Source organism: Herpailurus yagouaroundi, unplaced genomic scaffold (genome assembly GCF_014898765.1).
Source record: "Herpailurus yagouaroundi ecotype Mexico unplaced genomic scaffold, PumYag 162, whole genome shotgun sequence".
Classification (NCBI taxonomy): Eukaryota; Metazoa; Chordata; class Mammalia; order Carnivora; family Felidae; genus Herpailurus; species Herpailurus yagouaroundi.
The window spans coordinates 42,441,808-42,458,240 of record NW_024412403.1 but is presented as its reverse complement, the minus strand read 5'-3'; the positions used below and the strand labels follow the sequence as shown (position 1 = coordinate 42,458,240).

Here is a 16,433-nt window from a genome sequence, read left to right as displayed (position 1 = left end):
ATTATAACTAAACCTCTTAAAATTTTGTATCTCATTTATCACTCTAAAATAATCAAAATATTCCTCTAAAAAGAAACCAATGTTATGCTCACTATTTAACTGAATGGCTTTTTTTCTTCAGTTGTATTTTTTTTTTCAACGTTTATTTATTTTTGGGACAGAGAGAGACAGAGCATGAACGGGGAGGGGCAGAGAGAGAGGGAGACACAGAATCAGAAACAAGCTCCAGGCTCTGAGCCATCAGCCCAGAGCCCGACGCGGGGCTCGAACTCACGGACCACAAGATCGTGACCTGGCTGAAGTCGGACGCTTAACCGATGAGCCACCCAGGCACGCCGTCTTCAGTTATATTTTTGTTTGCTCACTCTTCAGCAGCCTTTGATAACACACTTCATTCTATCCACTTTTGGAAAATTCCTTGAGCTGTGGATTCCGTAATGGTCTAAGTCACATTTGTAATTCTATTCCTTGTTTCTACTAACCATTTCATATTCTTCTGCTCTGTGATTGGTACTGTTCCCCACAGCTTAAAGAGACCATTTTCTTTCTCTCTGGGTAGAAGTTTATGCAGTGACTTACTGTTTTGAGATAGTTTTGAATGTTGCATACTGTTTTTCTTTTAGGATTTCCATCCAATGGCATTAATTGGCTCCACAATCCCCTCATAAGGTGCCTGAAATCCCCATGAGCTACCATCGCATCCTATTACATAGCATGGAAGCATATACCCATTTCAATTATCTTCTTGGTTCTTGCACACATTTTAGTTAGTGACTTCTGGACTAAATGACTGAGGCATTTTAGAAGTTTCAGAAAGATTCCTAGATAATAGGGCACCCCAGGGGCAGCAAGGAGAAGCTCAAAAGTTCAATCTGGAAGATTGGGAGGAGGGATGACTCATTGGCGACCTGTATGAACCAACATTCCTGGAGCGTTCAGAGATTAAAATCTCTATTTGGAGGTTAAAATCTCTTGATAATCCAAGGGCACCTGGGTGGCTCAGTTGGTTAAGTGTCTGGCTCTTGATTTTGGCTCAGGTCCTGATCTCATGGTGTGTCAGTTCGAGTCCTGCAACCGGCTCTGTATTGATGGTGCAGAGACTGCTTGGGGTTCTTTCTCTCCACCCCTCCTCTCCTCCTTGCGTTCTCTTTCTCTCTCTTTTAAAATAAATAAACTTAAAAAAATATAAAAAAATCTCTTCAAAACCCATGAGATAAGAGAACTTTAACCCGAAATTAAAATTTTAGAAAAAATAGGTATATTTATGGTAAAACCTAGCATTCCTAGATTGAGATTTGTACTATTAAGCAAGTTTCTATGAGGTTTTTTTTTTTTCTTTATAGAGAGAAGGTTCTAAATTGATTATCCAGTTTTAATGGCTCCCCAGTTTGAGATGTAAACTTCTAGTTTCTTGTAGGACTTGGTCTCATTGTTCCAAAATGCTCATCTGCCTTGCAGACCTGTTCTTCCTAATGCCCTTCCTATGCTGTCAGCGAAAGCACTGTTTTTATCGTCCTCCGTGTTCAAAACCTGGAAGTATTCTCCGATATTTTCCCTGTCACTCTGCACATCTCATTGGCCCCCATGTCCTATAATACTTCAGGAAATTTTTTTGAATTCACATCTTTTCTTTTTATTTCCTCTGCTCTACTCTAGAGGAAGTCCTTTCTTAGACTACTGAAATCAATCACCTTCAAAATCCTTATTACGAACCTCTTCACCTCCAGTTCTTAGGTATAGCTGCCAGAGAATTATTCCATAGGCACAGAACTACATATCCTTTAAGTATCTTCAATGGCTCCTCTTTTCCTCAAAGACAAAAGTTCATATTTTTTTTTTTTTTTTTTAGAGACAGACATACAGACAATTTCAAGTGGGCTCCACGCTCAGTGTGGAGCCTGATTAGAGCTTGATCTCACGGACCATGAGATCATGACCTGAGCTGAAATCAAGTCACCCGACTGAGCCACTGAGGCGCCCCCAAAGCCCAGATTTCTAATGACATTAAATCTTCCATTATATGATGAAATAATCGATCAGGCCCTTTCTTCATACTATATTCCAGCAGAATTGTATTATGCAATAAAATTTGGAAGGATCCTAAGTTTTTGTGTGTCTTTCTTTTTTGCACAGTGTTCCCCTAGTATTAACGCTGTTATGTGCTCACAGAAATTTCATCCACCATTCAGAAGGTACTTCTTCTCTGCAACTGATCACCACAGGGCATAGTACAATGCCTTGCACAAAGTAACTGCTAAATAAAACATCTGTGGTTTCATAGTGATGTACTGTCTAAACTTCAAATTCATGTATGTCTCCTCCAATTATACTACTTTTAGGAAAAGAAATCAATTACTAGAAGACAAACATGGCATAAAATTTAATATAACTTCCCTTCTCTCCTTACCACCGTTTCCAACATCCAAGTAAGTTTTTAGTAGGCACACCTTGTCCACGGGCTCATATACCTTGCCACTTCCAGTACTCACCAAGAAACTCTTAGTGTAAGACTCTCTGGGAAAGATTCTATTATGAATCATCAACTCTACTGAAGGCTCAGAAGTGAAATGATGTATTATAGAAGGATTTCTGTAATAATATATGAAATAAAGTTTGCCACAAAACTAACTCGACTCAGGATGACTCTGGAAAACATCATGTCTATAGGAATTATAGAATAATGTTATTTTTCCATAGGACTTTCTAGGCATAACTCTGTACATTGATCTAGAGAAGTCATTCAGAAACCTGAAGTCTTGGTGTCATTCACAAACTCAGATTGTGATGGGCTCCTAGTGTGTTTGGAGGAGGATGTTTTTGAAGTTGAGGTGGCAGAAAGACATGAAATTTTGCTGAGAAGAAAATTTTAAGCTTTTAGTATTATGACTAACATCTGCAGAAACCTACACAATGAATAGAAAAAAAACCCTAGAATATTCTCTAAAAATCGTGTATCTACTGAAATGGACATTTATTATTTTAGAAAATGTATACTCATGTACTTAATAGATATTATTGAATTCCCAGTACCAACCCGCTACTGGTAATACAAGAGAAGCATGGCATCGAATCTCACAGGGCTTAAGATTATCGGAGAAATAGAGACTTAAAAAGAGAAAACACACAACTGAGTTAAAACTGTGATGGCACTCTGTATAAAAAATAATGGTGTGGGCCTTTACAGGATGTTGACAGAGAATGCCTCAATCACTACAAGTTGCAGAAGAGGGAGGAAGGGACGGAACTGAGAATCTAACATAAGGAGAACAGCATGTGCTACTGTCTTCATACCTGAAATGCCTTGGCCTTCTGAAGGAACTTGACGCTGGCCACTGAGGCTAGAGTGTTGTTTAAGTGGAAGTGGCACAGAGATTGGAAGCTTGCAATGCCCCTCTCTTCACACTTTTCGCCCTCCCTCCACAAAGCAGCCATGTAAATCAAATCACGCTGCTTCTCTGCTTTAAATGCCTTAATGGATTCCTCATGTTTTTCAAAAAAAATTCCAAAGTCCTCACATGGCCTGGGTAGCCTCAAGTGCTCTGGCTTCTGTTTGCTTTCTCAGACTCATGACAGACTCTTCCTTCCCCTACTGCTCTTCAGTTATGTTGTCCTTCTGGCACTTTCTAGAACCCTCCAAACTCATTTGCAGTTGCTTTTTCTTATGCCAAGAGTACTTTTTTTTAGGAATATGTGTGTGTGTGTGTGTGTGTGTGTGTGGAGGGGGGTAGGGCTCTTTAAACAGCCGGCTCTTTTTCTTTCTTTAGGTCTTAGCTCAAATGTCTCTCCACAGAGGGTTCTTGCCCAATCACCCTTTTACTGTCTATCACAACTATCTATTTATTTCCTTCCTATAATCTGTGCTTGTCTAATGTCTCTTGTACATCCTCTGTATTTTAAGCTCTGGCAAGGTAGGGACCATTTTTGCCTTCTCCAGCATTCTCCAGAGTCTACACATGTCTAGCACATAGTATACTAGCATACAATAAACAGTTGTTGAAATATGAAGAAAGTAACCTTTGAATAAAAGAAATGACATCGGAAAAGCAGGGCTATTTACGTTGTCAACAAGAGTCTAGATTTTTTTCCAGTTCAAAATTGGTTATAAAAAGGTGACTGAAATTAAATCACATATTTTTTTAAGTTTATTGATTAATTTTGAGAGAGAGACAGAGACAGAGACAGAGAGAGAGAGAGAGAGAGAAAGACAGCACGAGCAGGAGAGAGATAGAGAGAGACAGGAGACAGAATTCCAAGCAGACTCCACAGTGTCAGTGCAGAGCCCAATGCGGGGCTCGAACTCACAAACCATGAGAACATGACCTGAGCCAAAAGCAAGAGTCATTTACTGAGCCACGTAGGCACCCCAAATTCCATGTATTTTGATAAGAAAATTCAGAAGGCTATGTGCAAAGATGAATGAAAGATGAATGAATGAAAGAATGAAAGTAAGAATGAATGAAAGAATGAAAGCAGGGCGACAAGTCAGGAGACCACTGCAGTGTCTCAGCCAGAGGGGTAAACAGTCATAGCAGATGGGGTTTGCAGTGGAAAGGGAGAGGGACGGATCATGCTGATCCAGTGACCTTCTAGAATCAAAGTGTGGAGGGCAAGAAAGAGGTGCGAAGAATTAGTCTAATCCTGACTGGGCAAATGAATAGGTGCTGGTATATTAAACTAAATTAGGAAAGTGGTGGAAGGACGAGGCTACCAGGAGAAAATAAAAACATAAAATTTCAGAATATTAAGTTTGAGATGACTGTGAAACTTATTTGAGAAGTATGGCCATGAAGGCTCGCAGATAAATAAGGAAGGAGTTGGCAGAGATGTGAGGCCGGCAGAGGTAAATGTTGGTAAACAGCATTTCCTAAGTTGCCTTTATGACAACAATCACCTGAAGTTTTTATCAAGCATCCAAATTCCATTCCCCTTTCCTAGACATTCTGGATCAGTAGTTGGGCGAGACCTGGATAGCTGAATGTTTAGTTAGCTCCTCCCAGTGATTCTTCTTGCCAGGGAAATTTGAGAAACAATGTAATAGAACATATTTCTATAACAATGGTTCTGCCAACAAAAGGACCTGGATATGCAAGGGAGAAGGAGAGGGAGAAAGAGGGAAGCAAGGGACAGAAAGGAAAGATTTGCCTCTGACAAATAGAGGGACACTTCCTCTCTTCCTCTCTTGTAATGAGAGAAAGAGAGGGGGAGAAAAAGATAAGACACATGGGTGCGGGCACCAGTAATTTTTTGTTTTGCTGCTGGAATTTCCCATTTGATGGCTTGCATTTTCTTGATGAAGTGTGTGGCAAGGGCATCACCGAAAAACTATAGGGGGAAGGGAATGAGTTTAATCAGTTATGATAAAGGATGAAATAATCATTGTCAAAGTGGGAAAGCAAGTTTTCTGAAGGAAAAATAAATATTTTCTTGACATTGTTGCATGGCAACTTGTTTGTTACTAATAAATTTACAATGATGCAATCCACCCACTTGTGTGTTTTAATGGCAATAAGTAAACCTATAAACATAATTTCTAAGACTTTTATATTTAAGTGAATCAAGATGTATGCCACTTATTAGAAAAATATTTTCACGAAAATTACATGTTTTCTGACAAAATACACAGAATTTATTCAAGTATTAAAGAATATATATTAGGAGAGGGGCGCCTGAGTGGCTAAGTTAGTTAAGCAAAGCCTGATTGGGATTCTCTCTCCTTCTTTCTCTCTGCTCCTCCCCTGCTCACGCTTGCTCTCTTTCTCAAAATACATAAACATTTAAAAAAGAATATATATTAAGAGAAATAATAATATTAAATTTCAATAAGAATGGAAAAATGAACTTAAGAAGTATGCTAAAATTTGGATATCCTGGCACACTACAATATGATATTAACACCATTTTTCCATGCAGAAGTGGAGTTAAATATCCCTTGATCCTATTAGATGGGTCAGTTTTTATATTGATAATACCATCCTATGGAAATGGTCTGAATGTTTTCTTTATGATATGGAAATAATTGAAAAATGTGGAGTTTTTTTTTTTTTTCTCTAGGATTGATATTGAGTAAGGATAAAAAGAAGTGGCTTCGGGGTACAAAACAAGGACCCTATGGCTCAGGGAAGGATGGGTTTGTTATACTGTTGGTTGTCAAACTGTCAGTTGGATATCCAAAAGAGTCTGTATAGTTTCTCTCTGTGAAGATTGGGATAGAGATTCATTCTTTTTTTTTTTAATTTATTTTCAACGTTTTTTATTTATTTTTGGGACAGAGAGAGACAGAGCATGAACGGGGGAGGGGCAGAGAGAGAGGGAGACACAGAATCGGAAACAGGCTCCAGGCTCTGAGACATCAGCCCAGAGCCCGACGCAGGGCTCGAACTCACGGACCGCGAGATCGTGACCTGGCTGAAGTCGGACGCTTAACCGACTGCGCCACCCAGGCGCCCCGGGATAGAGATTCATTCTTACAGGATAAATTATGAGTAGTTTTTCCTACAAGAATATGTCATCAAGTTGAATCTAGGGACCCCTAAATGCTATTTTCAACAAATAATCTATAAATTTTAGATACTGATATTAAGACTTTGGTTCAGATTCCCCTTATTCATTTTATCCAAATATAGTGCAAAAGCTGGATCATGTATGTTCAAAAGAATGGTTCCTTTTAATGTCAAAAAAATCATATACGCGATTATAAAGTGCAACAGCAAATGCTCTATCAGTTTGAAAGTCATAATTCTTGGTGATTATCAATAAAGACAGCAAAAAAGAAAGAAATTCTTACCAGTAAGGCAGTATTTTATATCTTTTACACGAGTCACAGTAAATCATCACTATGTAGCATTTATACATGTCACTTAATACTGTGGATTTCTAGGCACACGAAGTGTAGTTCTTTTACTAAAACCATATAACCGTCCTATAAGAGCACATATCATTAGAATGTAAAAGAATTGTTCTCTTATATGTACAATGAGAATATAAATCATTAAACATGACAGTTAGCTTTGCCTTTAGTTTCACTAGGAAGTACTAAATATATTAACACTCCTTTGTTCTCGTGGCCCCTGGCAAAATTCATCTCTTCTTCCCTATTTCTTTAATTGCACTTTTTAAGATACATTTTCACTTCCATTTCTCAACATCATGAGGAGAACTGAGTGATTCTTAACTAGGCGGGAGATGCATAAAACCTAATGGATGTCATGCATTCTGGGTTGCATTATGGCTATCATGTACTGACATTTGTGTTGCAGTCTGGGGACACCAACACTTTCATTCTCAGTTTTCTTCTCTACGATGTCTAACAAAGCTGTTGGCACATGATATGGGTTAAACAAACTTTGTTTAATTACACGGTGGGGGAAACTGCATTCTGCTAGCCGGTGCAATATTTTAGAAGCATTTTTATTTTTGAAGCTTTATTTTAAATGAGGAATGAATCAGGACTTCACTAGGATTTACCACCACTCAAGATTTCATTTTTTTTTCCTTTAAAATAATTTTGTTTAAACAGTAGAGAGTGAAAAGGAGCTATGTGTCTGGGGTTCCTATTTTCCAAAGACTTAAACATAAGTCTTTATGTAGACTAATTCCTAGTCAAGATGGACGTTAGAAATATCTCTGAATCTTATCATCATGGATAATTCCTCTTGGAAGATTTTTTTTTTAAAGAAAGAAAAAAAAAGACACTTTTCTCCATTACTCGGGAATACAAGTTTCAAAGAATGCAATGAGGGAGGTGGGAGGAAAAAAACATTAATACACTGGAGATAGAAAATACATCAATTTCAGAGTGAGTGCAGAATGTAAAATCTAAGTGTCACCTTGCTGCTGCACTGGTGATGATCTTCAGGCTGCCCGGGTTCCGGATAAGCTTGTCCAGAATGCTGACAATCTGCTCAAACTTGGGTCTGTTGTTTCTGTCTTTCTGCCAGCAGTCCAGCATCAGCTGGTACAATGCAGCTGGGCAGTCCATGGGGGGCGGCAGCCGATAGCCTTCATCCACAGCTTTGATCACCTGTGTGAGAAGCAGTTTCCAGGGACTTAAGAGCTGAGACTCCTTTCATTTTCCATGGGCAAGGCACACCAAGATGAATATTTTAAAGTTAAGTGAGAAAGTTCTCATTTTAAGTTGCTGGAAAGGATAACAGCTTATCAAATACGTAAGAGATTATTCATAACTGGAAATGTTATACACAGGAAGATCCACAGAGAAAGTGAATGTAGGAAAGAAGCGTTTGTAAAGATAGTTTGCAGAATAAAGTCAAAAGAAACATTCTATGATATAGGAAACTCAGAGTTACAAAGAAACTATTACTTGGTAATACAGATGTATGTGGAATATTGTTCATATATGAATGAGTGCAGAGAAAGTCTGCAGATTTCAGTTGGACTTAATTCAAACGGTACCTTTCAAGTCATAGTAAATTCCTTAGGTAAAATCCTATGTGCTGAACCATGAAGTAACTATTAATTCATTTGTACTTTTAAATCACCCAAAACAGTGATTTTTCAAACTTACTGTGTATCAGAATAATCTGGAGGACTTATTAATACAAAGATGGCTCTCCTCTGATTCGTCAGTCTCGAGGAAGGCCTGAGAATTTGCATTACTGCAAATTCCCAGGCCACGCTAGAGGTGGTAGTCCAGAGACCTCACTTTGAGATCCTCTAATATAGAGAAGATTGGGAAAATAGAGAAGTGGAAGAGTCCGATTTTCCCAGCACTGTCACAGAAAACAGCTTGACTAGAGAAGTACAGAAAGGTTTTTATATCCAAATACAGTAAAAGCGGTTTTGTATGTAGTGAGTAGGAAATGACTAAAAGCATCTCAGCTTTCCATCTTAGGAATCTGTAAGATCCAGCTCATAGTCTCCGGCTAAGCATAAAGAAAAATCTCTGAGTGCTGATCCCATGTCAATAGCATCCTTTTATGAAGCATTTGCAAAGCATCACTTACAAAAACACAAATCCTTTTGAAAAATAACATCACAGTTACCACAGAAAGTTAAAGATCATTTTTCCATCCAGACACTTCAGGGTGTGTAACTAAATTCGTGTGCAAGTTTAATACATGAAGAGAAACAACATACTGCAGATTGGCTGTTTTGTCTGACTTTGGGAAATACTATGTTTAAGGAAACAAAATGATGGCACAGATCATTAATTAAACCTACGAAGGGTGGCAGTAATGTGGTTTATTAATATTACATAGAAGCACTTTTGTAGCAAAAATACTTCAAACAGTCCCCTATACGTTTTGGTTATCTTTGCGGTCACTTATTTCCTTACATTCTTGCGACAAATGTCTTCATTTTCTCTCATTTCTAAACCCCTGCTTCAGGGAAACATGTAAAGTTGTAAAAGCAACTCAATTAATATCCTTGCAAGACCTGGAAACTATTTCATTTCGTCTAAGTATTCTGTTTCAATGTCACAAACTGGGAGCCACCTGGTTTCATTATGCTCCACTTCCTTGCACAGCTTGATCTCTTAATCTGAACCCATAATTCATTGACTACAAATACTTACATCCTGATTGGACATCTCCCAGTATGGTCTCTCTCCATAGGACATCACCTCCCAGAGAACAATCCCGTAACTCCACACATCGCTGGCTGACGTGAACTTGCGGTAAGCTATAGCTTCTGGTGATGTCCATCGGATCGGGATCTTGCCTCCCTTTTAATATAAAATCATGTACATGCACGATCAATGCATAAACTAGCTAACATATAATATAAAACCCGACTGCAGTTGAGTGCTTCTCTTCTGAAGTGGAATATGGGTTTCTGCTGAGATATCTTGATATTCTATTTAAAATTTTTTTTAATGTTTATTTATTTTGGGGAAAGAGAGACAGAGCATGAGCAGAGGAGGGGTAGAGAGAGAGAGGGAGACACAGAATCTGAAACAGGCTCCAGGTTCTGAGCTGTCAGCACAGAACCGGATGCGGGGTCGAACTCGGGAACAGCAAGATCACGACCTAGGCCAAAGTCTGACATTCAACCAAGTGAGCCGCCCAGCTGCCCCTTGATATTCTATTTTAATATTAAGCAGAAATGAGTGGCATACCATGTACTGAGGTGTTTACTTCCAATCATCAAGGAAAGGCAAACATTTAAAAACTGCTCAACTACTGCTGGTTTATATCAACTATGGCACATTAATTACTCATGTGCAACACAGTGACCCAAAGTAGATGTGCTAAAGACTATCTTAGAATTGAATGAGGTATCCTGAGTCAACCTTTATTGATTTAGCATAGATTTATGCTTGACCAAGCAATCTTAGTTCAGAATACAAGTTAATACTTGTAAAGAACTTATACCATTCCTCGACACAAAAGTTCTCGTTGACATTTGTTTACTAAATAAATTCAAAATAAAATTATACTTCTAAAAAACTCTCTTCGGTACCAAGTGCTTCACTGCATCATTAATGGCTGAAGTAACTTCCATGTCCTAGGTAGACACCATATGAACCAGATAGATATAATGACTACATTCCCAGAACTTATAGTCTGGAGGAGAATATTGCTTCTCTGAGTTATGGGAGGTATGAAGGTATGACTCCCATGGAATTTGCTCTCAGTTTAATAAATACGTTTAATAAAAATGTGTTGAGTAGCAACCATATGGGAAGTATTATGCTAGTCACTCCGGGTGAGACAAAAATAAATAACACACTAGCCCTTCTGTTGGGAAAATATCACGCAAATAGGAATGATAATTAGTTGTTTTGAATAACGAAATGCAGAAAGAAATAAGTATCTAGTACTTTGTTTTCCAACTTTACTATGTATATGAATCATCTGGAGCTTGTGCCCATGGAAATTATGATTCAGTAGTTGCAGAGTGTAACCATGGTCTGCGTGTCTAAAAAGCTCCAGGTGATACTGACCACGCCGGTCATGGACCTCGCAGTGAGTTAGGAACAGTAGCAGAGACAGCTGTGATGCAGAACAAGGGCCTGAGATGCTCACTAGAGAGACCGAGGAGGTCACATATGGATTGAGCCTTACAGGATGTACAAGTTTTTCATACAAGTAGTAGTTTTGTCCTATATGTTGCCATACATAAAATTCTTGTACCCAAACTATAATTTGAAATCCTCTGCCTATGAAAAGCTAAATAGATCATAAAGCTGAAGATAATGAGCATGAACCCCATGAGCCTGAACTCACTGCAGAGAGCAATGGTCTTGCTTAGACATTATCTTGGCAAATGTGCCGGGTAGGCATTCAACAAGTGCTCACTGACTTGAATTGAATTACCTTTCCCTAAATACGTGCTATTCTGTTTTTTCTTGGGAAGCTTTTTTCCCTGTCTGCCTTCTGCACCTAGTAAACTTAGTTGAACATCCTGGTCAAATGTAAACTCATTGGTGGAACATTTGGAAATGTTCCAGGCCAAGTTGGTCACTCCATGTTCTGTGATCCTTCTACCTTTTAATTATCTCGTGTAGACTGGGATGTTCAGAGGAGTTATAGGCTTGCTTCCTTTATCTCTGCATTCCCGTAGTTTAAAACAGGAGTCCGACTTTCAAGCTCTCCTGTTTACAACCTTGTTTCCTGGAGGTGTGTGTGTATTTGTTGAGAGAGAGGACCATGTTATGGGCTTAGAGTGGTAGATTTTACTTAAGATATGTAATGATTTTGAGCATTTACAGCCTATTTTTAGAAAATAATACATTGAGCCTAGTTTTTCAGAAAATGTATAAATACTAAGAATGAACCTGTGAATAGCATAATAATAGCTTTAAAAAAATCATACTATTTATGTCTTCCTTCCAAACATGCTATTTAACAATGCTGTTATTTCCATAATAATAGTAAATATAAGAATTACTGAACAACAAGTTTTTACAGTATCTACAAAATTATGAAAATATCTCCCAGGGTATTGCATGGATTAAAAATTTTAGAGTCTGAAGAATGCTTTAAAGATTTTCATTTGGCCCCATAGATAATATGCATCTTCTACCAACTGTTTCAATATTAGTATTGTAGGTACTCTACCAGCCTAAAACCTAAATTTATCACTGATAACTTTTTTTTTTTTAATTTTTTTTTCAACGTTTATTTATTTTTGGGACAGAGAGAGACAGAGCATGAACGGGGGAGGGGCAGAGAGAGAGGGAGACACAGAATCGGAAACAGGCTCCAGGCTCTGAGCCATCAGCCCAGAGCCCGACGCGGGGCTCGAACTCACGGACCGCGAGATCGTGACCTGGCTGAAGTCGGACGCTTAACCGACTGCGCCACCCAGGCGCCCCTATCACTGATAACTTAATAACCATTATTGTTTCTTAATATGAATATTACACTATTCCTTTGTAGGATGAGTAAATACAATTTTTAAACATAAAAATTAATGCATGGCTGAGACTCATGCGCTGACTGAAAGTAAATGACCTATTTAACTGCGAGGTGAGTATCTCTATTTATGAGTTTACTCCAAAGACATCTTAGCAAAACAAAATTAAAAAATCAAAAATAAAATGGCCATGCATGTCTAAAATTTAGAGCACTGGGAGAAAAGAAAATTTCAAGTGTTAGATCAACAGCAAATGAGAATAACATTTTAACAGGAATAAAAGTCATACCATTCATTGCATTCTGTTTGTGATATCTCAAAGTTCAACATTCTAGGCCTTGTGGCAGATGGCTAGTCTGTTGCATATTGCATATTGCATATTTTTTTTTCACAAAGGGCAATGTGTTCTACATTGCCCCATGCAACTTGCAGTCCAGTATGGATAGGAGAGATTATCAAGTACTTGAGAGGGATATTTGATCTTCGTTCCCATTTTTTACACATTCTTTACACATGTTAGGTAATTTCACAAAAAGCTCTCTCTACAGTAGCACTACGGATACTTCAGACCAAATTATTTGTTGTGGGGGCTGTCTTGTGCATTGAAAGATGTTTAGTAGCATCCCTGGCCTTTACCCACTAGATAACATTAGCATCCCTCCAACTGTGACAGCCAAAAATGCCTCAAGACAATGCCAAATATCCCCTAGGAGGAAAATTATCCTCACTTGAAAACTACTGGTTTAGATGGTATGTGACAAGCTTTAATTAGCAAGGGAAAATCATTCAGATGAGGTCCAGGATTTATCTGGGATTTTATATAGACTAAATGGAATTATCTTTTTCTTTTTTTAACACCATTCCTGTACTTTCCATGGATATTTTTATTTATGTTCTTGTCAAGTAAGGGTCGAGTTCAACAGAGCTAATCTTCTTATACTTGGGTTTTGGTAAATATAACAGTATCTCTTTGAGATATTTCCCTCTGTTTTTAATTATTTTTATGTTTTTAATGTTTTTGTTATTTTATTTTCTCCTTTCTTTTTACCTTTCTTCCATTCTTTTATTCAAAAATAGGATAACTTCCTATTGATAGTGAAACTTTTCTTTATTAAATGGAGGTATATATGACCAAAGAGTTTAGTAAAAAATAAGTTTTTACTTCAAGAGCAAACACTATCTGTGGCTACAAAAGCACAAATGTCATTGACATAGACACTGGATGCCAGTCCTTGAGGGCCCAATTCGGTTCTGAAACATGGATGAAAGAAGAACCCATACATTTTAATACAGTCTAACTTCCCGATAAGGCTGTCTGCCTTCAAGTTAAATATCTGTAGATCTGAGACTATCAAAATAAAATAAAATGAATCTATAAGAATTGACTAAATTTTTTACAAGTCACCCATTGTAGAGTTTATTCATACTTTTTCTCTTGACTGATCACAAAAGTTCCTCTCCACACCCACCTACTCCCCACCTCAACAAATTCAAGCTCATATTGTTTGACTTTTTTTTTTTCTTTTTCAGGTCCAGAAATTGCTTTCTCCATTACATATGTTGGGGTGTATTTTGAAATTTTAGATGCATTTCGAATAAGTGCCAAACACATCCTGCAGTGGGCTATCCAAAAATATGGATTCAGTGAGACAAAAAGTCCTCTTTGCCATACTTCTTTCCTGCCACAGTAAAACTATTCCAGTACAACTGTCCTTAATGAGCTAAAACTCTGAAATCAGTTGACAATTTCAAGTTTGGTTGGTAAAATGCTACTGGGCATTCAGAGTACTGTAAAGCACAGCTCGTTACCATAAAGATAATTTATGACGATGTGTTCTTTTACAATATATAAATACGTTGTAAAATGACCACATTTATTTAAGGTGCTCTCTATGTCTACATGTAAGCTTCCCAGATTTTTATGTATTTGAGAAAGGCCTGCAATTGCCTGGGGCAAGCTCAGAATCACAGTATGTGGAGTGTGTCTAAAGCCTCAATTGCAGCGGGAACTCTATAAAAGAATTAGAAGTTAATGCTTGTTTCCCATATTTAGAAGCCCACACCTAGGGCCAGTTTCTCCCAGTGTGATGTCTCATCCTGTATAACTCAGTAATTGGGGGTGCAGGGGAATTTATAGTCATTGTTCCATTTGCATTTTTAAGTTGAGCAGAAATCAAGAGTCTTAGTTTCCAGCTTAATTTTAGCATACTGTTTAATTTTAGCCAAGTTTCTTAACTTCTCTGTTCAGCTATCTTGTCATTCATATCTTGTCATAGGATCGTGGGGGATATCTCTAACAGCTGTGCTGACCTATGAACAACTTTCTTAGGTCTACTCCTTCAACTTTCAAATTTCTGTCTTAAACCTACATGTGTATCAAGGATGCTGACATTTTCAATGTTAATTATTTTGGACTCTTAAAGATGATCGTAAGCTTTGGCTACTACATACCTATTGAGTGTCATATCTGGATTGAATTCTATAGAATTCTTACAGAAAATTTAAAAGAGAAGAATAAAATGGTGCAAGTGAAGACGCTAGGAATTTTCTGGAAAGAAGAATTACATAATTGCTACACTCAAATCCAGGATTAGTTGAAGGAGTCCAAAACCTTGTTCACTTTGTCCAGAAATAGCAGTTAGAGTAAACCTAGTCTCAAAAGATCCTGCAATTCAGTTCTCTAAGCTTAATGAATTTAGACAGTTCAAATGAGACATTTGGCTAAGAGCCTGAATTTTTCAGGCGCTCAACTAAAGTCAGCTCCTTCACTATGGGTTAGGGGGCTTCAAGTCTTGATTTCTAAGAAAAGGAGTATAATTGCTGAACTCTCTGGACATTAAGGCATAATATCTCATATCTGCCCCAATTTTTCTTTAATTATATACACAAATCTCTCCCTGCTGATTTAGTAAATGCTTTGCGGATCCACAGTTCACATTGCCTGCTGGTGAGCTCTGTCAGGTCATACTTAGAGTGACAAAGGACTTTGGAGAGTTTATCTTAGTAAACCCTAAGTAATTGAGTGTTTAACCTGGAGGCAAATATTGGCTTCTCAGGTTAAAAGTGGAACCATAGAGATAAATCATTTGACTCTAGGATTTAGCATCTATGTATTGTCAGGGCCTAAACTTCACTCACTGTAGACAACACTAGACAACAAGGTGAAGGGCAAGCCGGGAAGACTCCCAGGGGAAGCATCTGTTCTAATCCCCAGTAGTTCAAATCTAAAAGCCATTGAGAGAATTGTTTCAGCAGATGTTGATTGCCACAAGAGATCAGAGACAGATGATCTCTTAGGTAGCAAAGCCTATCCCTTGAACTTTTGAAATGTTTCAACATTATGTGAAATGTTTAAGAATTTCTTAAAAAATTGGAAAATCTTCACCTTGAAATCTAAGTTACTCTCTGGCTACCCAGGTAATGCAATACAAATAAGTAATTTATCTGTTATTTTCAAATTAGTTCCTCTGATATATAATGTCTGTCTTCAACAAAAACAATGCCAAAATTTATGGATAAGGTTAAAAATGTTTCAGAGTTCAGTGAGGTTTTCAATGCTAAACTTTGTGGTTTATACATACTCAACCTTAATTTTGTTTAAGAAATTCATTTAAAAGTGTGTGTTTTTAGCACTCGGAATGCAATTTTCCAAAGAGGCAATGCTATAAGTAAATAAGTCAGAAAGATCTATTCAGTGTACAAGAATATTATATAATTGCAATAAAAATAATAGAAATATTAGATTCATTCTAGTAATTAACCAAAAAAGCGCAAAACTTGAGTAAGTTTAATACTGATGATTGAAAAATAAGGAAAGATGAAATGATAGGTTGAGAACCTCATAATATCCAGAGAACCTCATAATATCCAAAAGACAATTCTGACTAGACATCAAGGCAATGATTCCCTTAAAGGTCTATGTTTAGTAAATACCTGCCTGAAATATAGGGGGATTCCAGAGCAGTGGTCAGCAAATGAAAAAGAAAAACAAAATCACAGGAGTGTATTTTAACCCTGACATATAGAATTATCATTGAAAAGGGATGATAGGGCAGAAATGAATCGAATTATTAGTCATTCCAGACATCAAGAAGTAAGACTGACTTAGGACA

General features: G+C 37.6%; 1 protein-coding gene across 2 annotated transcripts in view; it reads right to left on the bottom strand.

The window, feature by feature from the left end:
• Positions 1-16,433, bottom strand: part of EPHA3 (EPH receptor A3) — a 360,676-nt gene that overhangs the window by 18,004 nt on the left and 326,239 nt on the right. For both annotated transcript variants that reach the window (XM_040484241.1, XM_040484240.1), the window contains exons 14-15: positions 9,536-9,685; positions 7,827-8,020 (exon numbers count right to left, since the gene is read on the bottom strand). In XM_040484241.1, coding sequence (XP_040340175.1) covers positions 7,827-8,020; positions 9,536-9,685 — 344 coding nt within the window. The remainder of the gene's footprint in view (positions 1-7,826; positions 8,021-9,535; positions 9,686-16,433) is intronic.